The 24,823-nt window shown below is 53.8% G+C and overlaps 2 protein-coding genes across 2 annotated transcripts; one reads left to right on the top strand and one right to left on the bottom strand.

The window, feature by feature from the left end:
- LOC136514046 (probable esterase PIR7A) lies at nucleotides 1-2,620 on the top strand. Its single transcript, XM_066508023.1, has 3 exons — nucleotides 1-384; nucleotides 1,770-1,907; nucleotides 2,076-2,620. Exons 1-3 carry the CDS (start codon nucleotides 1-3, stop codon nucleotides 2,376-2,378), a joined length of 825 nt encoding a protein of 274 aa, XP_066364120.1. The 3' UTR covers nucleotides 2,379-2,620.
- Nucleotides 2,621-2,630: 10 nt separating this feature from the next.
- On the bottom strand, nucleotides 2,631-3,417 carry LOC136514047 (protein SRC2-like). The gene has a single exon (XM_066508024.1). It carries the CDS (start codon nucleotides 3,379-3,381, stop codon nucleotides 2,743-2,745), a length of 639 nt encoding a protein of 212 aa, XP_066364121.1. The 5' UTR covers nucleotides 3,382-3,417; the 3' UTR covers nucleotides 2,631-2,742.
- Nucleotides 3,418-24,823: the final 21,406 nt, after the last annotated feature.

The raw sequence follows: 24,823 nt of genomic DNA, 5'->3' as shown, positions 1-24,823 counted from the left end.
ATGGCCGCCTCGGAGACCAATAAGCAGCGGCGCCACCACTTCATGCTGGTGCACGGGATGTGCCACGGCGCGTGGTGCTGGTACAAGGCGGCCACGGCGCTGCGGTGCGCCGGCCACCGCGCCACGGCGCTCGACATGGCCGGCTGCGGCGCGCACCCAGCGCGTCTCGACGATGTGCGCACTTTCGAGGAGTACTCGCGGCCGTTGCTCGACGCGATGGCCGCGCTGCCCGCCGGGGAGCAGGTCGTGCTCGTCGCGCACAGCCACGGTGGGTACAGCGTCGCGCTCGCCGTGGAGAGGTTCCCGGACAAGGTCGCCGCGGCGGTGTTCGTGACCGCGTCCATGCCGGCCGTCGGACGTCCTATGGCTGCCACCAGTGACGAGGTACGCGAACGTTCAATGAATCAATGATTCAGTACTCTCTCCGTCCTAAATTATAATTTATTTTAAGAATTTTAGAGAGTCAAAGGATCTCAAGTTTAAGTAAATTTATATAGGCCGTGTTTAGATGGCAAGTTTTTTCACTCTCTCTTCGTCACATCAAATCTTTGGACACATGCATGGAGTATTAAATGTAGATAAAAAAATAACTAATTACACAGTTTGATTGTAAATTACGAGACGAATCTTTTGAGCCTAGTTAGGCCATGATTGGACAATAATTGTCAAATACAAATGAAAGTGCTACAATGCCAAATACTGATTCCTAACCCCAATCTAAACAAGGCCATAATAAGATAATAATATTTATGATATTAATTAAGTATCATTAGATTTTTTTATTAATTATACTTTTATAGTATATCTATTTGATGTTATAAATCTTTATAATTTTTCTATATAATTTTGGTCAAACTTAACATACTTCGATTCTTTCAAAATTCTTGGAATAACTTATAATTTGTAATGAAGGGAGTATTAATTAAGTCTATAAGTGTAGTGTGTATATGGTGATAGCTACCGCTATTTGATTAGAGCATCTCCAGCAATATTACCTCTCTCACTACCTATCCCCAATTTAGTTATTGAGAGCCAAAAAAACCAACTTCAGCAGACTACCTACTACGCCCCACAAATTTGTTGGCTACCCAAATCTCTCCTCCCACTCTGTTGGGCCAAACCAGACTACCCAAATTTCTGTTCGCACACGCGCGCATGTTCTTCCTCCTCCGCGCAGTCTTCATCATCGCCGGCTCTCCTCCTCTGCGGCCAAAACTCCCTGACGCGCCGGCCTTCTCCCGTGAGGATGCAGCGCCTTCTCCTGTGAGGACGCGGTGGATCTCACCGCCGCGACTCCCAGCGTGGGCTCCACCGTGGCTCCCAGCGCGAGCGGATCTCGCCGCCTCGACTAGAGTCAGGCGCGTCTCCCAGCGCGGCCGCGGCTCCTAGCCCGGCGAATTCTCCTCCGCCGCGTCTTCCCTAGCAGCGGCGTCGCTATTCCTGGCCGCCTGGCGGCGCTTCTTCCCAGCGGCAGCGGCAGCTCCTCCTTTTCCTCCCGATCCGGCTGCTCGTTCTCCACAGCGACGCACCCTCGTTCCCTCCGTCAATGACCGATGGCCGAGTTCCTCTGTAGCGAGCTAGAGAAGAAGATAACATGTGGGTCTTACATGTCATACTCTGTTTTAGGTAGTATTGCTGGAAACGAGAGTAAAATATGGATTGTATCAAAATAGGTGGCTACCTAAATAGAGAAGTAGGTATTCTGATTTAGGTAGCATGATTTAGGTAGCATTGTTGGAGATGCTCTTATGCTTTCACACTGTTCTCAGTTATTAGCATTTGTTGGGCCGGACTTCTTCCTGGACTCAAAGGAGCTCCAACAAGAGAATCCCGAGATCAAGGGCAAGCCATTTATCTTTGGGCCCAACTTTATGGCCCAAAGGCTTTACCAACTGAGTCCACCGGAGGTAACACCCTAATTAACGTTGCTGCTGTTTGGAACATACTATATGAGCAACTTAATTAATAAAAGACATAATAATGGGCATAATCTCCATCTGTAACCTTGCTGCTGCTGTTTTACCTTTTCTTGGAACCATAAACAAAAGGAAAAAAAAACTTCTCTTTGCTTGTAGGACTTGACTCTGGGTCTGATGCTTATCAAGCCGGCGAACGCATTCACCACAGGCAACCCAGATGAGGTGGTGATGAGGGACGAGAAGCTGCTCACGGAGGAGGGGTACGGATCGGCGAGGCGCGTGTTCATCGTGGTGGAGGAAGACCGCGGCATCCCGGCGGAGTTCCAGCGCCGCATGGTGGCACAGAGCCCCGGCGTCGAGGTCAGAGAGATCACCGGAGCCGACCACATGGCTATGCTCTCGCAGCCACTGGAGCTGGTTCAGCTCCTCATCAGAACTGCCGACCAATCGCAAGGGTGACGGATGAATCAAACATGGTGTTTTGCTGGCGTAGTGGCGTGTGTTCACCAAAATGCCCATGGAGAAAACTATATATGCAGTACAATTTCCGGATTTGTTTCTGTCTGTATGTACATGAACAGACGTGATTTTGGCCTATGCAGCTGCACGTTCTTGTGGCTAATAAGTTACAAAATTTTGACCATTGGTGTTGTTCTGGCATACATGGCCAATAATAGCTTGTATGATGAACTAAAAGGAAGGTCCCGAAGATTTACCATGGCTTTTTATTTATCAATACATCAATAATCCTATTCCATATTGCACGACATGCATCAATCGGTGAACATGAAGTAAACAACCACAGCACTCGTCATTCAAGCGGCTAATTAAGCAGCTTCCACCGGCTGCTCCGCATGCTTGTCGATGTCGCACTCGCACCCACACACGCCGCTGCGTATGGTGTACTAGGCGGCAAGCACTGTGGCGGCCGCGCAGCCGAGTACGCCGTCGCCGCGGCAGCCAAGTACGCCATCGTCGGACTCTGATCGCCTGCCTGCACCGGCGGGGGTCCCCCCCCGGTCCGGGCGGCAAGGTGGTCAGGGTGGACGACACCGCCGAGCTTGTAAGAGAGGTTAAGCACGCCTTGGGGCTTGCTTGAGCCGATCCTGCGGACCGGGAAGCAGGCGACCGTGGCGTCCGTGGGCGTGTCCCCGGCCCCAGCAAGGACGTCGGGGAGCGGGAGGAGCACCTCGCCGACGTCGCGGTCGCCGCCGAGCGCGCGCTCCGTGCGCAGCACGACGCGGACGGCGCCGCTCCCGGTGCCCGACGCCGGGACGGTTAGGAGGACGGTGGCGTTCCAGGTGGGGTCGCGGCCGCCCGCGCGGTCGGTGGGGATGCGCTGCCGCGACCGCGGGTCGCCGGCTAGGTAGGCCACCGCGTAGACCTCCATCTTGGAGACGAGGTTGACGGCACGGAGGTCCCTCGCGGAGACCAGCGTCAGCTCCAGCGTCCTACACGCCATGGGCCAGCGCCGATCGAGTGCCTACACGGGTACACCTCCGCTCTCCACTGCTCCCCGCGATGAGCTGCTTGCCGTGCTGCCTTCGCACCTCGGTTTGCCCACATTTATAGAGGTAGCCGTGAAGACTTCTGGACGAACTAGTATGTCTTTATTTAAGGCTGTGGCAATGTCATGTCATCGATCCATGGTCGGTTTCACCTTCACAGACTTGTGCATCGTAAAATGTTGTTAATGTTTGCCAAAGGCGCGGCTGCAAATGGAAAGAAAACGGGCATTTTACCACAGTAATTTTTTTACTGCGGTTTCAGGGCTTCATTTAGAGCTTTTGTCAACAGCATCATTTGACCGTTTGGTAGTGCGCGACCTCGTTGCAGCGTGGCCAGTGCTTTTGGCTCCGATAGGGCACAGCGGAATCCACATCTGCTTTGCTGATCGATTTTCTTTCTCGTTGATTTGGCCACGTCGCCTCTAGTATATATAGTACACGATAGATTTTACAAAAATATAAGACGGCAGAATGTGTTCTGCATGCTATGGATCAAGGTTCTGGAACTTTTTTGGGGAAAATTTTCGGAGCGCACGCTCAAATAGACGAAATTTAGAAAATTCAGACCGGTATCCACTATAATTTAAATGAAATTTGTGTAAATCTAAACAAAAAAACCCGTAAACAATCAAACATGGCCGTGGGTACGGCTGGACGTAAAACTCGAAGCTCGTTAACTCGCTCGGCTCGTGGCTGGCTCGGCTCGTTATGATAACGAGCTTATCAGGGACCTAATATTAGGGTACCCCAGGAGGTGGAACCAATAACCATCGAACGTTAAAAACTTCTGGACGGACAAGGGCGCCGCTACGTTCCTTGCCCGAATGACGGAAGTTTGGTTCCGTCTCGCCCGACGCCTTTAGGCTAGCCCCGCCTCGCCCGAGGGCTAAGGGCTAGTCTCCGCCTCGCCTGACGCCTTTAGGTTAGCCCCTCCTCGCCCGAGGGCTAAGGGCTAGTCTCCGCCTCACCCGACGTCTTTGGGTCAGCCTCGCCTCGCCCGAGGGCTAAGGGCGGGCCTCCGTTCCACCTGACGCCTTCAGGACAACTCCGCCTCGCCCGACCCCCGGGGGTGGGCTCGGTCACGCCCAAGGGATAAGGACTGGACTCTGTCTCGCCCGACGACCGAGGACGAACCTCGCCCCGTTCGATGTCCAAAGACTGGTTTCGTCTTACCTAATAACTTCTCCTTCGTTCCCTCATGATCATGGGCACAGAGCAAGACAAGACGTTCGGGTCAACCACGGCCTCAAGGACCATACCCTACGTCCCGGCAGGAAAGGTACTGCCAGGAAACGACTAGACGGGTGCTTTAGACCCTTCCGGGCGCCGCAGAGAGCAAAAGGTATTGCAGGAACGTGCTCCTCGCCCTGTAGAGTTGTAGGCGCCGCCTTCAGCTCTGGGACACGGAACCCGACGAAGATGTACGACAACCACTACACTCCAGAAAAGGATTTGCGATCTCCACGAAGGACGGACATGTCGTCGCCACGTTACGGACCCAAGAGAGCGGCGCCCGCTACCCGACCCCTCGGGTCCACCAAATCAAAGGACCTTGCCCACAGCGCTACTCCGGACCCCGACCCTGCGTCCCTCCGACAGAGACTCATAGGAGCCAGAAGGCGTGTGGAGCAAGGCTGGGCAAGGTTCATAAGTCAAAACCACTGTACTGCAGCCCATACCCTGCGCAGGGCAGTATTCTGCAAACATCCTGACATTCTACAGGGGCGTCAACAGTATTGTAGGCGCTTATCATCCTTCGCACTCATCAGAATGAGAAACCAGGTTGGGTAGACGTGAGCCACAAGACTAGGTAGAGTACGCATTCTAAAGCTCTCACCCTTGTAAAGCCAGCCCCTTCATCTATAAAAGGGGATGTGCTTCCTTCAAATGAGACGGACAAAAAACAACACGAGACACACATACAGTCAAGTTGCTACCAAGCTCTTGGCCTCCTTTCGACCCTTCCATCAGAGACTTGGGACTTGTCCCTCTCTCGATCGTTTGTATCCCCTACTACGAACCGTTCACGGTGCTAATAACACAAGCAGCAATAAACTGGACGTAGGGATTTTCAGCCCGAACCAGTATAAATCTTGTGTCCTTTAGCGCACCATCCGAGCCTAACGCGCATTACTACAAATTTACTTGCCGGTGCTTGTACGAAACACCGACAATTGGCGCGCCAGGTAGGGGTCTTGCGCGTTCCAAATCAGGCCTCGGATGGCCACCCACGCAATCAGCTGGGCCCCGGGCGCACACGTGCGTTTCGGTGACCTAGATTTCATCGTCACACCAGGAGGAGAACTGGCGCTGACTCACACAGCCGCCCAGTCTCTCCCTTCCATCAACCTCAGCCGGTGCTTGTACAAAACACTCCCTTGGACCCCAGTTATCTAGGGAGGCCTCGCGCAACGTTGCCCTGTTTCCGGAAGGCCCCGTACGGAGCGCCCCGACAACGTTTCCGTTCGGTCTCCGCAACGCTGCGGCGACCGCTGGTCGCCTTTTGGCACTACGTATGGTTCAGTCACCCACGGACATCGAGTTCATGGGGGCGATTGAGCATGATACGGAGACTCTCTACGGGCTCCTCAGCGAGGAGCTAGGATCACTCTCCAGCTCGGACTCCAGTAGGGGGAGCCACCACCCTTCCCGGGAATGCTTCATGGCACAGACCCCCGAGGGGCACGTCGAAAGTGTCTCTGGGGAAGAGGTTACCCCGACAAACAACCCTAACGGCAGATCCGGGGAAGAGACGACAACCCCATCTCGCCTAAGGATGGAGCAGCTGAGGGCCCATCAGCAAGAGATCGATGAGGCTAGGCAAGGGCTTGTCCGGGAGTACGTGGACGTCAATCGCGAGATTAAACGTCACAGAGACGGGGGGCGCGCGCGCGCCACGGCCCGCACCATACACCAAAGGATCCTCACCGACGATGGGACCCTTCCTCACTTTGCCCGAGCAAGCCAAAACATCAGCGCAGCAACCGCCTTGCTGCATGGCCTTCCGGAGGCCACGACGTCCGAGGATCATCGCGCCCGCCGAGAAATTCGCACGTTGCTCGAGCGTGCGGCGGCGCAGCAGGCGGAAAGTTCGTTGTCTTGACGACGCGAACCCGACACTAGCCAGCGCACGCCCTTAGTGCATCCCACCAAGGACGTGTCTGTTCACCAAACACCGCTAGGCGGTAGGCAGCCCTCCGCCGTCCCAGTGCATCAACGCCTCAGCCATGACCGCGACGTACGCAGCATCATCAACGCTTGGAAACACGCCCACGGCGACGACGGAGAAGTAGCACGCTGCGGCTACCATCCCCAATGTGGTAGACGCTACGACAGCAATGAGGACCGAAGCCCGAGCCCTGGCCTACCAGGTCCTCAGGCCTTCGGCCGACACATCCTCAACGCTGCGTTCCCCCTAAGGTATCGACCGCCTACCAACATCCCTAAATATTATGGTGAAACAAATCTCGGGCTTTGGCTCGAAGACTATCGGCTTGCATGTCAGGCCAGTGGTGCGAGTGATGATGATTTCATTATTCGCAATCTCCCGCTGTTCTTGGCTGATTCGGCGCGAGCATGGCTGGAGCACCTTCCGTCCAACGCCATTCAAAGTTGGGCGGATCTGACAGAGATCTTCGTGGGCAACTTTCAGGGCACGTACAAACGCCCTGAAAACCCATGGGACCTCAAGAACTGCTGCCAGAAGGCCGATGAAACCCTCCGCGGGTACATCCGACGCTTCTCTCGGCAGTGCAACGAGCTCCCTAACGTCGCCGATGCCAACGTGATAGGAGCCTTCCTATTCGAGACAACATGCAAATCCCTGGTCCACAAGCTAGGACGCAGGGGCCCACGGACTACCAAGGAACTCCTAGACATCGCCACCAGTCATGCCTCTAGAGAGGAGGCGGTCGGAGGCATCTTCGATCGCTCCGACGGAAAGACGAGGCGGGACGAGGACGCCGGCGAAGGCGCCTCCGACCGTCCTGCCAAAAGGAAAAATCAGAAGCAACGGCGCAACAACTCGCTCGTGGCCGCTGTCGACCACAAAGGTGGCCAGAAGCCCGCGGAGGGCACTCCGAACCACTTTGAGAAAATGCTCGAGGGGCCATGCCCAAACCACGCCTTCCCGGCCAAGCATCTATACAAGGATTGCGGCCTCATGTGCAAATACTTGTCTGAGGGCCTTAACAAAGGGGAGCAGGGGAAGGAACCTATTCCCACCACAGACGACGCAGAGGAGAAGGACGATGCCTTTCCAATGCCGATCGGCGCCCTCATGATCTTCGAAGGATCAATGGCCTATGACTCCAAGCACCGCCAGAAGGTCACGCGCTGTGAAGTCTATACAGCTGGACTGACCACGCCTGCCTTCCTCTAGTGGTTGAAATTCGCCATAACCTTCGACCGGACCGACCATCCGGATGTCGTCCCACACCCGGGAAGGTACCCGCTTGTCGTTGATCCGATCATCGGTCCAAAATGGCTCATGAAAGTACTGATGGACGGAGGTAGCGGCCTCAACATCATGTACGCCAAGACGCTCGACGAGATGGGCATCGACCGAACGAACCTCCGTCCCATCTGAGCGCCTTTCCATGGCGTCGTGCCTGGTAGGCAAGCCGTGCCACTAGGGCAGATCGATCTGCCGGTCACTTTCGGGGATCAGTCCAATTACCAGACTGAGACCCTCACCTTCGACGTAGTGGGGTTCCCGGGGACTTTCCACGCCAACCTGGGACGACCATGCTATGCAAAGTTCATGGCCGTCCCCAATTATACATACCTTAAGCTGAAGATGCCGGGCCCCCACGGGGTGATCACCATCGGCACCTCCTTCTAGCGCGCTTACGAGTGCGAAGTCGAATGCTGTGGACACGCATCCGCAGTCATCACCTCTGAAGAGCTTGCCACCCTCAGGGAGGAGGTCGTTGAAGAGGCACCCGACGCGAAGAGGTCGTCCAGGTCGTTCGAATCGACGGAAGAACCCAAGGAGGTCCTCTTGGACCCTAGCAACTCCAAAGGCAAGAAAGTCCGTATCGGGACCGCTCTCTCCTCCGAATAGGAAAGCACGCTCGTCGACTTCCTCTGCGATAACAAAGACATCTTTGCATGGAAACCCTCGGATATGCCGGGCATCCCGAGGGAGGTCGCCGAGCATACCTTAAAAATTCACCCGGGCTCCAAGCCGGTGAAGCAACGCCTGCGCCGCTTCGACGAGGAGAAACACAGGGCCATCGGCGAGGAGATAGCCAAACTATTGGCCGCAGGATTCATTAGGGAAGTATACCACCCAGAGTGGTTAGCAAATCCCGTTCTTGTGCGAAAAAAGAGCCGGAAATGGAGAATGTGTGTCGATTACATAGGCCTCAACAAGGCGTGCCCAAAGGATCCGTTTCCTCTACCACGAATAGACCAAATAGTCGATTCCACCTCAGGGTGCGAAACCCTCTGCTTCCTTGACGCATACTCCGGCTACCACCAAATCACGATGAAAGAGTCCGACCAGCTCGCAACATCTTTTATCACCCCCTTCGGATCGTTTTGATTCATTTCAATGCCGTTCGATGTGAAGAATGCTGGGGCAACTTACCAGCGCTGTATGCTCAATTGCTTCGGAGACCTCATCGGGTGAACCGTTGAGGCCTATGTCGATGACATCGTAGTCAAGTCCAAGCGAGCTGACCACCTTGTCGCCGACCTTGAACAAACCTTTGCGAAACTCCGGGCAAACGGCATCAAACTCAATCCCGAAAAATGCGTTTTTGGGGTCCTGAGGGGCATGCTGCTCGGCTTCATCGTCTCCGAGCATGGCATCGAAGCCAACCCGGAGAAGATATTAGCCATCACAAGGATGGGCCCAATCCAAAACATAAAGGGGGTTCAGCGGATCATAGGGTGCCTTGCCGCCCTCAGCCGATTCATTTCACGCCTCGGCGAACGAGGACTCCCCCTTTATCGACTGCTGAAGAAATCTGACCACTTCGAGTGGACAGCCGAGGCTCAGGAGGCGCTTGACATGGTTAAGCAATTTTTAACTAAATCGCCGGTCCTAGTTCCTCCATGCAACGGAGAATCCCTCCTACTGTATATATCGGCCACCACCCAAGTGGTCAGCTCTGCCTTAGTGGTAGAGCGAGAGGAAGAGGGACACGCCTTCAGAGTGCAGCGCCCTGTATATTTCATTAGTGAGGTATTATCTAACTCCAAAACCCGCTACTCCCAAATCCAGAAACTCCTATACACCGTCCTCATCACCAAGAGGAAGCTACGCCACTACTTCGAGTCACACCCTATGATAGTAGTGACATCATTCCCCCTTGGCGAGCTCGTCCATAGCCAAGACGCTATGGGAAGAACCACAAAGTGGGCACTCGAGCTGATGGATCAGGGCATTTCTTATGCCCCCCGAACAGCGATCAAATCTCAGGTACTGGCTGACTTCATCGCGGAGTGGACCGAGATCCAGATGCCACCACCAGTCGTCGATCAAGAGTACTAGACAATGTACTTCGACGGATCACTAATGAAGAAAGGCACCGGCGCGGGACTAGTCTTCGTATCCCCCCTCGGGGTCTTCATGAGGTACATGGTTTGGCTCCATTTTCCCTCATCAAACAATACTGCAGAATACGAAGCGCTCATCAACGGCCTACGAATCGCCATCGAGCTGGGCATCCGACGCCTTGATGTTAGGGGTGACTCCCAGCTAGTCGTCAACCAGGTCATGAAGGAGTCGAGCTACCACGACGCCAAGATGGAGGCATACTGTCAAGAAGTCCGACGGCTGGAGGACAGATTCTACGGCCTCGAACTCAATCACATCCCAAGGCGCCTCAACGAAGCAGCCGACACACTCGAGAAAGTAGCGTCTGGCCGAGAGCCAGTCCCGGTAGGCGTCTTTTCCAGCGATCAACACAAACCCTTGGTACGCTACGTAGGGTCGGAACAAGCCGACGATGGCCCATCTAGTTTGACCCCAGGGGCCGATCCACCGACTGCTCCGCCCAACCCCAAGGTTATGGAACTTGAAGAGGACCTAGCAGCGGAGTTCGACCCTCCCGATGACTGGAGAACGATTTACCTCGACTACCTCCTCCGTGACATACTACCAGCGGACAAGACGGAAGCCCGATGGCTTCCACATCGCGCCAAGTCCTTCGTTCTTGTAGAGGGCGAACTCTACAAATAGAGTCACATCGGGATCCTGCAGCTCTGTATCCCTAGCGAACAGGGAAAACTCCTATTGGGCGATATCCACGGTGGAGTCTGCGGTCATCATGCTGCACCAAGAACCTTGGTTGGGAATGCATTCCGACAAGGTTTCTACTGGCCCACCGTAGTAGCCGATGCCGAGCAAATTGTACGCACCTATGAAGGGTGTCAGTACTATGCTCGGCAAACTCACCTCCTGGCCCAGGCACTCCAGATGATCCCCATCACGTGGCCCTTCATGGTCTGGGGGCTCGACCTGGTTGGGCCACTCAAAAAGGCGCCCAGGGGCTTCACCCACCTACTTGTCACCATAGACAAGTTTACAAAATGGATTGAAGCTCGACCAATATCCACGATCAAATCCGAGCAAGCTGTGCTATTCTTCCTCGACATCATCCATCGCTTTGGAGTACCGAACTCCATCATCACAGACAATGGCACACAGTTCACCGGTAGGAAATCCATTTGATTCTACGATGAACAACACATCCGGATCGATTGGGCAGCCATCGCGCACCCCCGGACGAACGGGCAGGTGGAGCACACAAACGGCATGCTCCTTCAAGGCCTCAAGTCTAGAATTTTCAACCGGTTGAACAAGTTCGGCGCGCGCTGGCTCGCTGAGCTCCCGGCCGTGCTTTGGAGCCTAAGGACAACTCCTAGCCGGGCCACCGGCTACACACCCTTCTTCATGGTCTACGGTTCCGAGGCCGTTCTCCCAATGAACCTCGACTATGGAGCACCAAGAATTAGAGCATACGACGAACAGGGGGCCGAGGCATCTCACCAAGACGCCATAGACCGGCTAGATGAAGCCCGCGACATCGCCCTCCTCCATTCGGCTAAGTACCAACAAGCGTTGCGACGGTATCACAGCCAACGGGTACGAGGTCGAGCCTTTAATGTCGGGGACCTCGTCCTTCGCCTTGTGCAGAGCAACAAGGACCGCCACAAACTCTCACCGCCCTAGGAAGGGCCCTACGTCATTGCGGAAGTACTTCGCCCGGGCGCCTACAGGTTGAAAACCATCAACGGCGAGGTCTTCACCAATGCCTAGAACATTGAGCAGCTACGTCGTTTTTACCCTTAAATAAGCGCATACTCTTCCTTATCAGTTTTTGTTATTTCAAAACCTCGATCCATAGTGTCTTCCGACCCCTGCAAATCGCAAGGGGCCAGACCTCATTCGGGGGCTGACATGAATGATACAAGTGCGTTTGCAAAAAACTTCCTGTGTTATATTTGCAAACATTCTCTAAGTTTTCCGTTCTTCTCATAAACAAGTCCTAAGGGCTAAGATTTTGGGAACAAATTCTGAATACAACTGGTAGGACTGTGGGAGACCCATGCCCCAGCGGCTGCAACCTCTTTGCTCACTAGCGCAATCAGAATTAGTTCGCCAGGGTTCCTAGTTTCTTATGACTTAGACCATGAGAAGGGTCGGAGGGCACTAAAACCGCTTCTACAAAAAAAGAGAAAGTTAAAAAACTGCTTGCCATAAGCAAAAGATGAAAATTTGTTCATTTTTGCACAAATTCGCCACTTACAAAGTGATTTCATTACAAAAAGGACTAATATACTTGTAAATTCAGAGGACTGTTTACTTGGGGGCTTCCCCACAAAATTATTCAATTACAGTCTCTGCCTAGCTTTACTACAAGTACTGCTGCAGTCGCCGCGCCACGCTCTCCATTGGCAACGCCCGGGGCATGTGCACGGGCCAGTTCGTCTACTGCGGCCACCACACCACGCTCTCCATCGGTGATGTCCCGCCGCTCTGCAGGATCCTCGAAGGCGCCATCATCTGCAACGCCGAGCACCACACCATTGACGGTGGCACCCCTCCACTGGGGACTACGCCATCGTCGTCAGCCGCAACCCCGACAGCGATGCCTCCGTCGGGGTGTCCAGGGACTACGCCATCGTCGTCAGCCACAACCCTGACCATGGCGTCAGGGTAGGAAACCCCTCCCGCCAAAGGAGGAACACAGCAAACGATGGCAAACTCGACGACGTACGGCGCCCACCAGCGCTCCTTCTCCTTCGGCAGCAGCGACTCCTCAGCAAGGGCGGCACGCACCATCTCATCTATGTTGGATGACCTCCAGCTCGACATCACACTCCAGATTCACGAGCGGATTTGTGAGTTTTCTCTCTGGCATTACCCTTCCTCACCCAGGAACCACCGCGACGCACGGACGCATTCGGCAGAAAGGAAGAAGAAGGAGAGGTAGCGGCTCAGAGGCAGAAGAAGAGGTGGGATGAGAACTCCCCTCCCCTCCCTATTTAAAGAGGAGGCGCTGTAGCTAAGGAAAGGTGAAAGGTTGGATGAAAAACTCTCTTCCTTCCCCTCCTTAAATGCGAAATCAATGTTGATAGACACCTGAGGGGATGCGCCGGAACTGATGAGACGCACCTCGGTCGATGAGGCGTCCCCTGGTCAAATGGGACACTGCCTAGGTATGGCCCGCCACTGACCCGCTCTAGACGTGGCAATTAAGGCGCCCACATGGGTAGACGACCCTTTGCCTCCCCATGTAGGACCACGAAATGATCCGACGATAGGACTTCTGTGAAGAGGAGCCCAACGGATCTCCTAGGTCGACCATGCGTCCTAGGAGAAACGATGAATGAACGTCCAAAGAAAGATAAGCATCTCTGCCTTCTTACTTTACACGTTAAAATTTATTACTGAGCTTCCGACCCCGTCAAACGGCGGGGACACGAACATCACTCGGGGGCTGTGAGGGTGTCTACCAGTCTAGACATCCTCCTCATCTGACCCCTCTATATGCTTGAAACCAGGGGCATGGAATACGGGCATAGAACTAAAACTAGACGAACTAGCAGACCCTACGCCCCGATAGCTACGGTGTTTCTGTTCACCAGAATAATCGTACTCAACGCCCCCGCGTCTCCAGCTTCGACATCTGCCTTCTCAGGAAGGGTTCGGAGGGGTCCGCCTACAGAATCTCCCCCAAAGGAGAAGCTGTCAGGTCGCCCAAGTCAATTGAACGGCTCGGACCACCACTGAGATACAAGAAACAAAGAATAGCGATTCTTATGCAGGTTACTCCAACCTCGTCGCAAACATCAGGGCTCGAACATCGCACAAACACATCTGGTAGGAGCTTTTCCGTCACTCATGCCACAAAGGTAACGTTACCGACCCCGCCTTTATTTCGATTAAATTACACATTCAAACATTACATATGCAAAATGTTGCATCCCAATGCTTTGTGTCGCGTCATGAAATGGCCGTCGTCTCATTCGATATAGGTGGCAATAGGCCGAGGTTCAAAGGCTGGCCCGTGAAGGGCTTGAGGCCGCCTCATACCGAATAGAGCCAGGGAGAAATAACTGAGACGAGCCCCAGCGGCCCTGCCCGACCCTGCTCAGAAGTGGATAGGGACGTCTCAACCTTTTCTCATTCGATTCTAACCCTGAGCTAAACCCACAGAATCTCCATCGAGGAGAGGCCATCGGGCCGCCTGAGCCTATCAAACGGCTCGAGCATCTGTCGGGAGGCGGGTTAAGAAGTTGAGGAATGCCACCAGAGGGCTCTACCGACCCCATCAGCAAATGATGGACCCGGATTCCACACGAACGTACCCGTTAGCGAGCTCATTGAGCGTGATACTCGAGCCGTTGAGGCAAGTGTCGTCTACTCAGCCCCTCCGATTACGAAAATCGAGGATGGGGTAACGCGCGAAACACGGTCGACCCCTATTAGACCCTAAGAGGGCTTAGGGGCTCAAGCCGCTCGATGCAGGGACAGAGGTTCAAAGGCCCCCTTTGCCGAGCCCATAGAGTCCCCATTTAGGGAATTCTGTTGGAAGGCAGGGCGGGGAATGGTGGAACGCCATCCAAGGACTTTGCCGACCCCGTCACAAAACCATGGAATGAGGTTCCATCTGAACATCCCCGTTGGCAAGCTCATAAGGCACACCATCGCTCTAGTCTCTAGAAACACCCGACCCCAGCAACCCCAAGGGGTCGGATCTCACTCGAGGGCTGGTAAAGGTATGGCTACCTCCCTTCCTCTTTTCGAAACAATCATTACATAAGATTCCCTCCTCACGTCAAGACTAGCGGCAAGATTTGGGGGAACAGATTGGTAAGACCACAAAAACCAAACGACCAGACGGCCATGGGCAGAAGGTGAAATCAAACAAAACGAAATTATGAAGCAAAATCACGAAACTATGACCCCCTCGAAAAAATATCCAGTTGGCGAAAAACTAAGTCCTTCAGCCTTACCCGCAAAGGGTTCGATACAACCCCCCGGACGACCCTACTCAAATCACCTGGGGGCTCGGGGGCTACACCCATCGGGTGCGCTCGTGCGCACCCTCCGGCAAAGTAACTCTGACAAAATCGAGAACACCCCAGGCAATTCTATCCAAATCACCCGGAGGCTCGGGGGCTACTGTCAGGGACCTAATACTAAGGTACCCCAGGAGGTGGAACCAATAACCATCGAACGTTAAAAACTTCTGAACGAACAAGGGCGCCGCTATGTTCCTTGCCCGAATGATGGAAGTTTGGTTCTGTCTCGCCCAACGCCTTTAAGCTAGCCCCACCTCGCCCGAGGGCTAAGGGCTAGTCTCCGCCTCGCCTGACGCCTTTAGGCAAGCCCCTCCTCGCCCGAGGGCTAAGGGCTAGTCTCCGCCTCACCTGACGTCTTTGGGTCAGCCTTGCCTTGCCTGAGGGCTAAGGGCGGGCCTCCATTCGGCCCAACGCCTTCGGGACAACTCCGCCTCACCCAACCCCCAGGGGGTGGGCTCGGTCATGCCCAAGGGATAAGGACTAGACTCTGTCTCGCCCAACGACCGAGGACGAACCTCGCCCCATTCGATGTCCAAAGACTAGTTTTGTCTTACCTGATAACTTCTCCTTCGTTCCCTCATGATCATGGGCACAGAGCAAGACAAGACGTTTAGGTCAACCACGGCCTCAAGGACCATACCCCGCGCCCTGACAGGAAAGGTACTGCCAGGGAATGACTAGACAGGTGCTTTAGACCCTTCTAGGCGCCGCAGAGCCCAAAAGGTATTGCAGGAACGTGCTCCTTGCCCTGTAGAGTTGTAGGCACCGCCTTCAGCTCTGGGACACGGAACCCGACGAAGATGTACGACAACCACTACACTCCAGAAAAGGATTTGCGATCTCCACGAAGGACGGACATGCCGTTGCCACGTTACGGACCCAAGAGAGCGGCGCCCGCTTCTCGACCCCTCGGGTCCACCAAATCAAAGGACCTTGCCCACAACGCTACTCCGGACCCCGACCCAGCGTCCCTCCGATAGAGACTCATAGGAGCTAGAAGGTGTGCGGAGCAAGGCTGGGCAAGGTTCATAAGTCAAAACCACTGTACTATAGCCCATACCCTACGCAGGGCAGTATTCTACAAACATCCTGACATTCTACAGGGGCATCAACAGTATTGTTGGCGCTTATCATCCTTCGCACTCATTAGAATGAGAAACCAGGTTGGGTAGACATGAGCCACAAGACTAGGTAGAGTACGCATTCTAAAGCCCTCACCCTTGTAAAGCCAGCCCCTTCATCTATAAAAGGGGATGTGCTTCCTCCAAATGAGACGGACAAAAAACAACACGAGACACACATACAGTCAAGTTGCTACCAAGCTCTTGGCCTCCTTTTGACCCTTCCATCAGAGACTTGGGACCTATCCCTCTCTCGATCGTTTGTATCCCCTACTACGAACCGTTCACGGTGCTAATAACACGAGCAGCAACAAACTAGACATAGGGATATTCAGCCCGAACCAGTATAAATCTTGTGTTCTTTAGCGCACCATCCGAGCCTAACGCGCATTACTACAAATTTACTTGCTGGTGCTTGTACGAAACACCGACAGAGCTGCTCACGAGCCAAACAAGCCACATTTTCACAAAAAAACGGCATAACTTATATTGGTTTTGTATTACTTCCTATCTTACACTTTACAATTGGTTGATGATGGGTCTAGACCCTATAAACTTAGAATTATTATGACTTTTATCATTTTGTTTTTAACGGATGCATGGTACTCATGGACGCATTATGTATGATAGGGAGTATGGACTATGGATGTGTGGTGTAATGCTATAGTATATTGATATATTATTATACTTGTATATATGTTAGCACAAGTTATTTTTTTGTTCGATTTAAGGCTGTTGGATATGTTACTTTTGTATTATTACTATTCTCAAGCCTTAGATAAATGCAAATATTATGTTTTGTGTACTTTTTCATATCTGGCTCGCAAGCTTGATGAGCTAGCTCGAGCTCGTAAATGAACCAAGCTGGCTTTCTAGCCAAACTAGCTCATTATCTTAATGAGCCAGAACGATCTAAGCCGATTTGGCTCGTTATCTAGCCCTAGCCGGGGGCTTGGAGGGGGTCCATGTGGCGCCAACATGGAACGCGCAGGTTGTGGGGTGGGCAGCGATGACTTGGTAGTCACAGCAGGGGTGCAGATGGCAGCGACGACTTGGCAGCGTTGGTGACAGCATGGCGGAGGACGTCGATGAGTGGCCATGGTATGGGGCATGGCGTCATGGAGCATCCATAACGTGACCTCGGACATCAGGAAGCAACCACGGCTCTCGCGGTGGTTGTAGGAGAGCTAGTGCAGGCAGCAAGGAGCGGAGACGGCACTACTGGCCGCGGGGAGAAGCGGAGCAGGCGCTAGCTAGGACAGTGAGGAAGTTTTTCAGAGTTATATTGATGGAGGAACATTTGTGGGCTCTGTAGAACCATAAAATGGGCTGAAAATCTGAATTGGGCCAAAATATTTTAGCTAGTTTAGTTATATCTCGGGCCGGACCGAAATGGATGAATTTTAGTCTATTTGGGCCGAATCCTAGAACCCTGTTGTGGATTTCATTATATCCAGTAATATAAAAAAACTATCTTCATGAAGATAATTAGATGAACAATGAAGTTATGTGATATTCTGTTGATCACTTGATTGCATATTTACCTCACTGATAGAGCCATCCAATTCTTCATTATACTAACTACTGTAACTGCTCACCTAAACGCCCGTTTAGCCCATTTAAACACTATGTAAACGGTACATGGTGGCACGCCGTTTTCATTCATTTATTCATTCATTTAATCATCCGTCTAGCCCGTTTAATTGACCATGGTAGGTGACCTACTCTTTACCATTTAGCGTTCAGGAAAACATGTAGAAACATCATCATGGTCGGGTATGAACTCTGAACCCCTAACCCCCACCGTCGTCCGCACGCCCCCGTCGATCCGCCCGACACCACCGTTGATCCCCATGCCACCACCGAATCTACACAACTGTTGCAACCATCCTCACAGTGGTCCGCCAAGTCTGCAGAGCCACCACCGTACCACTGCTGGTGTCTTCACCGTGTCCTGTGTGAATATGCAAGAGTAACAGAGGTTGAGAGAGAGAGAGAGAGTAGAGGAGGGAAGGAGAGGGAGAGGGAGTAGGATCTTACCGACAGTCTCACCGCTGTCATGGTCTCACAATTGGGCACGATCGTCGGTGGAGGTGACCTCGGCCTGCTGCCTCCCACTACATAAAAAATGTTTTTTAGCAACGGGATGGATTTTTTGTAGGGGTGGCTGGTGATGGAGCCGCCCCTACAGTGGCATGCTCGGGTGCCCAAATACCAGCCACCCCTACAAATAGAATAGCAGCGACGACTGGTGATACGAGCCACCCCTACAAATGGATCTGATTTGTAGGGGCGGCTCACTCACCAGCCGCCCCCGGCGTTGCTATTTGTAGGGGTGGCTGGTGATTGAGCCGCCCCTACAAATGCCCCCGTATAAATAGCTCCAATTTGTAGGGGTGGCTCAATCACCAGCCGCCCCTATAAATGACCCACATATAAAATGGCTGCAACACCTTCTTCCTCCTCGAGTCACTCACTCCAACCCATGAAAGAAAGGTGGGGAGGCCTTGGGCACCTCCCAAAAATTACTCTACTAAGGGGGGAAGGTTTTGGACTCAAATCTTCTATGGTGCTTGAGCTACTTATGAAGCAAATTAGACCCAAGTTTTAAATGTACTAGGGTAAATTAGGGAGGGGAACAAGATCATACCCTTATTTGGTCCATGTTTCTTGATTTTAGTGAACAATTAGTTAGTTTTATGCATGTTTCATGTGCATGTAGATCTAGATCTAGGGTTTGATTTTTTTATTAATTTCATTTTTGTAAATTTATGTTTGATAAAATTGGACTAGGGTTTGTATGAAAGATATTGGGTAAAGTATAATTGTTGCTAATTGTTGTCTTTGAAATTGTTTATTGTAATCAATAAATATGTATTTTAATTATTTATGGATAAATGGGCCATTAATTAATTTTCCTCTACCATGGTGTGTTTGTATGCTTCATGTAATTATATTAGATTTATATTCATATATATCTGAAGTATATACAATTATTCTCAAGTAATTATTAATTTGATTTATTTTTATATATATCTGAATAAGTAGTCCTTTGATGTTTGTTTTGTTGTTGTTGTAAAAGATGAAGTACATGAACTCTTGGATATATGGTTCGTTAAGGTTCAAGGCAGGTTTCCGTGAAGAGGTGGATAAATTTATTGAAGCCGCAAAGAAGCATGCAACAACATTGAAAGAGAATAAGGATACAATTATTTGCCCCTGTAAAGATTGCAAGAACCGTATGGCATGGACAGATGTGATTATCATCAGATCACATTTGATTATGCGAGAATTTGTTGAGGACTACACAGTGTGGATTCATCATGTTGGTGTTTTGGACCGATGGGCCCTCAACCAACTAGTGAAAATGTACTATGTGCCCCTAGTCCCTGATGGTGATGCAAAGAGACATAAGGTTTATACTGGTTCAGACGATGAATGCCCTACGTCTAGTCTGGGAGATCGATCTTGTATTTCTTGCACCAAGGTGCTTGTAGTAGGGGTTTACAAGTAGGGCGAGAGAGGGAGCTGGTCCCAGGTCTCTGTGTGGAGCGGTGTGGGTTGCTTGAGAAGCGTGCGGATCACAGAGTGTTGAGCGTGTGTTCGTCCGAGCATCTATGTGTGAGTTTGTGAACCCGTGAGCTTGCGTGCTTGTCTGTCTACCTCTATGTGTCTCGTGAATGTTTGTCTATGTTTTTCCCTGCCTATCTGTGCGTGTCTAGAAACGGCCCTGGTCTCTCCCTTTTATAGTTGAAGGGGGACAGGAGTGATACATGTGTTCACTACGTGACGTCCTGTGAGTGGAGGTGGCGTTTCCGAGCCATGTAGCTTGTCACTGTGGCAGCATGGTCGACGGAGCGGTCTTTGTCCTTGATGCACTGAAGCAGCGCGTCGGTCACACCCGATCCTGTACGATGTGGGAGCTCCAGTGATAGCTTGACGCAGGGCATGGCGGACGTCGTGATGGTCGCTGTGTGTTGACAGTGTAAAGAGCCGAGGCTCAGTTGGTGCTAAGGCCGAGCCATCATGGGGGGCTCAGCGGGCGCGAATCCTGAGGCTACCGAGACCCTGAAGTGGATTGCCAAGGCCTGAGGGGAGCAGTTGGTCCTGTACACTGATTTTGAGGCTACAGTGACCTGGACTTGACTCCCCACGCCGCGTTGTTCTTGGAGCGGGGGTTAGGTAGCATAGTGCAGCGCGGGCGTTAGTCGTGGGCACAGTACCAAGCACAGCGGCCGGTAACCCCTGCCCTGTCCCGTCCTGAACGGCATGGTGTTGATGCGACTCGCATTTCATCAGTCATTCTGCTGTGTCGAGCCATCATCCGGCTGACGTCGCGGGAGTGGTTGGTCACGTTAGTTGGACGTGATGTTCTGTTAGTGAAGTCGGTCGAGGCGGAGGCGACGGGGTTGTTGCCGAGCCGGCCTCGAGCGAGGCGGAGAATCGGCACCTTGTCCGAGGCCTTACGTGCGAGGCCTCGAGTGAGATGGAGAATCAGTTCCCCGTCCGAGGCCTTACGTGCGTGGCCTCGAGCGAGATGGAGAATCGGTACCCCGTCCGAGGCCTTTCGTGCGAGGCTTCGAGCGAGGCAGAGAATCGGTAGCCTCGGATAAGGTGGGGGTTAGCCAGTAGTTGTCTCTTGGCTTTGATTTTGACAGGATATAAGTGATTTTTTTGGTTTTTGCTTAGGAGACCCCTTTTTATGGTACCCGACAGTAGCCCCCGAGCCTTAGGGAGAGTGTGAGCGCTCTCCCTGAGGTTTCGACAAGACTTGGCTCGCGGCAGCTCCTGGCGGGATGGCGTTTCATACTCGAGGCCTCGGTGGGTGTGCGCGAGCGCACCCACCGGGTGTAGCCCCCGAGGCCCTGGTGGAGTGGATTTATTCCTCCAGGGGCTTTTCTCATGTCATGCGAGGGGTTTTATTGCGTTTGCCGAGCCCATGAGGGTGAGTTTGGGTCACTAGGTCTTGGCTTGGTTGCAGGAAGAGCCCCCGAGCCTCTGCACGGAGCAAGAGGGCGATCAGGAGTTTCCTTGTCTTTGTTGTGTGGCCCTCATGCATCCTTTTCATTCAGAAGGAGGGGTGGAGTATGCCAGGCTACCCTCGGTGGGCGCAAGTAGTGACGCCTCCGATGAGCTATTATTGGGTAAGTCCGAGTGGAGGCCCGTGCCCCATTCGATAAGGGTCGGCTGGCGGTCTAGAGACGCACTTCAAAAGTACCAGAGGGCTTCTCTAGTGGGTCCTAGGGCCGTTCGATTGGCCCTAGGGGCTCGATACCTCCCTTCGGTGGGATCCCATTCGGAGACCTCTCTGCTGGTCTCGGACACAACTTAGGGCATCCCGAGCAATTGCTTGCTCGGGCCTCAGCCATGTACGGGCTCGCCCATAGTCATCCCTGACTCTATTGTCCTAGGGCGGCTGTCGAGACCCTTGGGGGCCTAGCCTTCGAACCCCTGGACCGTAACGGGCTCAATGCCCTTTATCGCATTTTTCCGAGCTTTCGAGTGCGAGCTCGGGTTGCTGGTATTCGACCTGGTTGCAGGAAGAGCCCCTGAGCCTCCGCACGGAGCGAGAGGGCGATCCAGAGTTTCCCTGTCTTTTTCGTGCGACCCTCGCACATCCTTTTCGTTTGGAAGGAGGGGTTGTTTGCCGAGCCCTCGAGTGCGAGTTTGGGTTGCTGGGTCTCAGCTTGGTTGTAGGAAGAGCCCCCGAGCCTCCGCACGGAGTGAGAGGGCGATCAGGAGTTTCCTTGTCTTTTTCGTGCGACCCTCACGCATCCTTTTCATTTGGAAGGAGGGGTTGTTTGCCGAGCCCTCGAGTGCGAGTTTGGGTCGCTGGGTCTCGGCTTGGTTGCAGGAAGAGCCCCCGAGTCTCCGCATGGAGCGAGAGGGCGATCAGGGGTTTCCCTGGTTTTTTGTGTGACCCTCGCGCATCCTTTTTGTTCAGAAGGAGGGTTTGTTTGCCGAGCCCTCGAGTGCGAGTTTGGGTCGCTGGGTCTCGGCTTGGTTGTAGGAAGAGCCCCCGAGCCTCTGCACGGAGCGAGAGGGCGATCAGGGGTTTCCCTGACTTTTTTGTGCAACCCTCGCGCATCCTTTTTGTTCAAAAGGAGGGTTTGTTTGCCGAGCCCTCGAGTGTGAATTTGGGTCGCTGGGTCTCAGCTTGGTTGTAGGAGGAGCCCCTGAGCCTCTACATGGAGCGAGAGGGTGATCAGGAGTTCCCTTGGCTTTTTTGTGCGGCCCTCACGCATCCTTTTCATTCGGAAGGAGGGGTGGAGTATGCTAGGCTACCCTCGGTGGGTGCGAGCAGTGACATCTCTGGTGAGCTGTTATCGGGTAAGTCCAAGTGGAGGCCCATGCCCCATTTGATAGGGGTTGACTGGTGGTCTAGAGACGCACTCCAAAAGTACTAGAGGGCTTCTCTAGTGGGTCCCAAAGCCGTTCGATGGGCCCTAGGGGCTCGGCGCCTCCCTGTGGTGGGATCCCATTTAGAGACCTCCCTGTTGGTCTCAGACACGACTTAGGGCATCCCGAGCGATCGCTTGCTCGGGCCTCAGCCATGTACGGGCTCGCCCATAGTTGTCCCTGACTCTATTGTCCTGGGGCGGCTGTCGAGACCCTCGGGGGCCCAGCCTTCGAACCTCTGGACCGTAACAGGCTCGGTGCCTAGTTCCTTCGTCTGAAAGGAATCAAGTGGGGGATATTCCCCTCCCATCGGCTGACAACAGCAGGTGCGCCTTTTGAGGCGGTTTCTTGGGGAGACGGAACGGTGCCTATCATTGCTACGGTCAGATGTGACATGATGTCAATGGATGGGACGTTACTGTGCACATGATTAATAAGAAAAAGGTGGGCGCATGGGCGGTTTAATCGGATCTAGATTAACTATGCCAGATCTGAGGGAAACTTCCCTGATTTCGTCGCCCGTCCGATTTGCCCCCTTCCTGCATAAATAAGTGATGAGCCTCGCCCTTCTCCTCCTTACCTTGCCTGCATTTGCCTTTGCTGCCCTCGAGCCATCGCTAGGAACAGAGAGCGCCAGGGAGAAGAAGGGAGAAGGGGGAGAGAGAGCGAGCCTTACCACCATTGCCACATTCTCCACCGCACCCATGGCCAGCGGCGCTGTTGTCCTTCAGGCAAATCCTTGGGGTCTATCCGACGTGTCGATGAAGACGCTGCAGTCGCTCATCGATGACGGCCTCCTTCGCCCTATTACTGACTCCACTAGGATAGAGTGGATTGCTCCGGGGGGCGAACCGGAGCCGAGGCCACACGATGGCTACATCGTGAGCTTCGTGGCCTTCCATGAGCGTGGTCTCGGCCTGCCGACGGACCGGTTCATGCGGGCACTCCCGTACCACTATGGCGTGGAGCTCCACAACTTCAATCCCAACTCCATCGCGCAGGCGGCCATCTTCGTCGCCATCTGCAAGGGGTACCTGGGCATTGCCTCCCATTGGGAGCTGTGGCTCCACCTCTTCTGGGCGGGGCATACCACCAAGCCAACGGGCACGATGGGCACAAGGAAGGTGATGAGGGCCGGCGGCTGCACTCTCCAAGTGCGCCAAGACTGGCAGCACCTCTACATCCCAGCCCAGCTCATGTTGTCCAACCGCCACTGGTACAATAGCTGGTTCTACCTCCACAATGACGACGGTGGGCTTCCCCCCTACACCAGGCGGGTCGTGGAGAGCCAGCCGGAGAAGTGGAGGTATGGTGTCCCGGTGGTTGAACAGCCCAAGCTACAGCCGCTCCTAGAGGGGCTGGAGAGGCTACGCAGCCACAGCCTTACGGTGGCTGTGGTCATGGCAGCCTTCCACCACCGGAGGGTGCTGTCGCTGATGGCTCAGTGGCGGCGCCTGTTCGACATGACACCGGATGAGCCGATCGAGGGCATCCGGATGTCTGCCGTCGCCCTCTCCGATGAGGAGATTCTATGTCGGGTGAGAGAGATGGTGGAGGGGCGGCTGAGGAGCGGTGGTCTGACCCTGTTCGCGATGCGTCCATCATGGGGGTACCTCTCTCTAGTAAGGCACGCGCTGCTGCGGCCCCCGAGGCCTCCTTGTTCCTCGCCGTTTCCTGTTCCCTTATTTATGTTCGCCATTCCTACAGGGGATGAGGGATGTGCGAGCCTCCCCGCCGCCCGTTCCTAAGGACGTAGAGCGACAGGCAGTGAACCAGGCGCACGTTGAGGCATAGAAGAAGTGGAAGGACGTGGAGGAGGCAAAGTGCAAGAGGAAGATCCTTGAGCGCGAAGAGCTGGAGAAGCGTCACCGGCAGCAGAGGCATGATGGTCTCCCGGTGGAGTCGTCTCCATCACCGTCGTTGTCGGCTTCCTTGAGCGATGGCGACAAGAGCGAGGTGGGGTGGGGTCCCCTGGACCATCTCCCTGACATCAGGGGGACGACGCTCGAGGCGTCGGTGAGCAGCTAGGTGTTTCCAGGAGGAGGAGGAGAGGACGCCTCAGGGCCAGCGATCGCCTGCCCCGGGGTCAAGGCCGACACGCCCGAGGCACGGGCGTTAGGGAAGCGCACCGTTAGCCCGGTGGGCTCAATGGCAGAGGTGGAGCAGGTGGTGGCGGGGGTGATGCAACTACCCCCACAGAGGGTCAAGGGGGCACTGGAGTCCGGTGAGGGCCTGCCGGCACCAGCGGACACGGAGGCCATGCCACCACTGCCGCCACCGCCGTTGCAGAGGAGGGACGCAGTGTCAAAGCGGTTGTGTCCCTGTTTGAGGT

This window comes from Miscanthus floridulus, chromosome 16, assembly GCF_019320115.1.
Source record: "Miscanthus floridulus cultivar M001 chromosome 16, ASM1932011v1, whole genome shotgun sequence".
Taxonomy (NCBI): Eukaryota; Viridiplantae; Streptophyta; class Magnoliopsida; order Poales; family Poaceae; genus Miscanthus; species Miscanthus floridulus.
Note: the sequence above shows the minus strand (reverse complement) of the source record. Positions and strands in the feature narration are given on the sequence as shown.

Excerpts from the sequence above, each read along its gene's own strand:
- LOC136514046 (XM_066508023.1), top strand. The coding sequence starts at position 1 with ATGGCCGCCTCGGAGACCAATAAGCAGCGGCGCCACCACTTCATGCTG. Across the intron at positions 385-1,769 it reads TGGCTGCCACCAGTGACGAG|TTATTAGCATTTGTTGGGCC; the intron begins GTACGCGAACGT and ends CACTGTTCTCAG. Across the intron at positions 1,908-2,075 it reads ACCAACTGAGTCCACCGGAG|GACTTGACTCTGGGTCTGAT; the intron begins GTAACACCCTAA and ends CTTTGCTTGTAG.
- LOC136514047 (XM_066508024.1), bottom strand. The coding sequence starts at position 3,381 with ATGGCGTGTAGGACGCTGGAGCTGACGCTGGTCTCCGCGAGGGACCTC.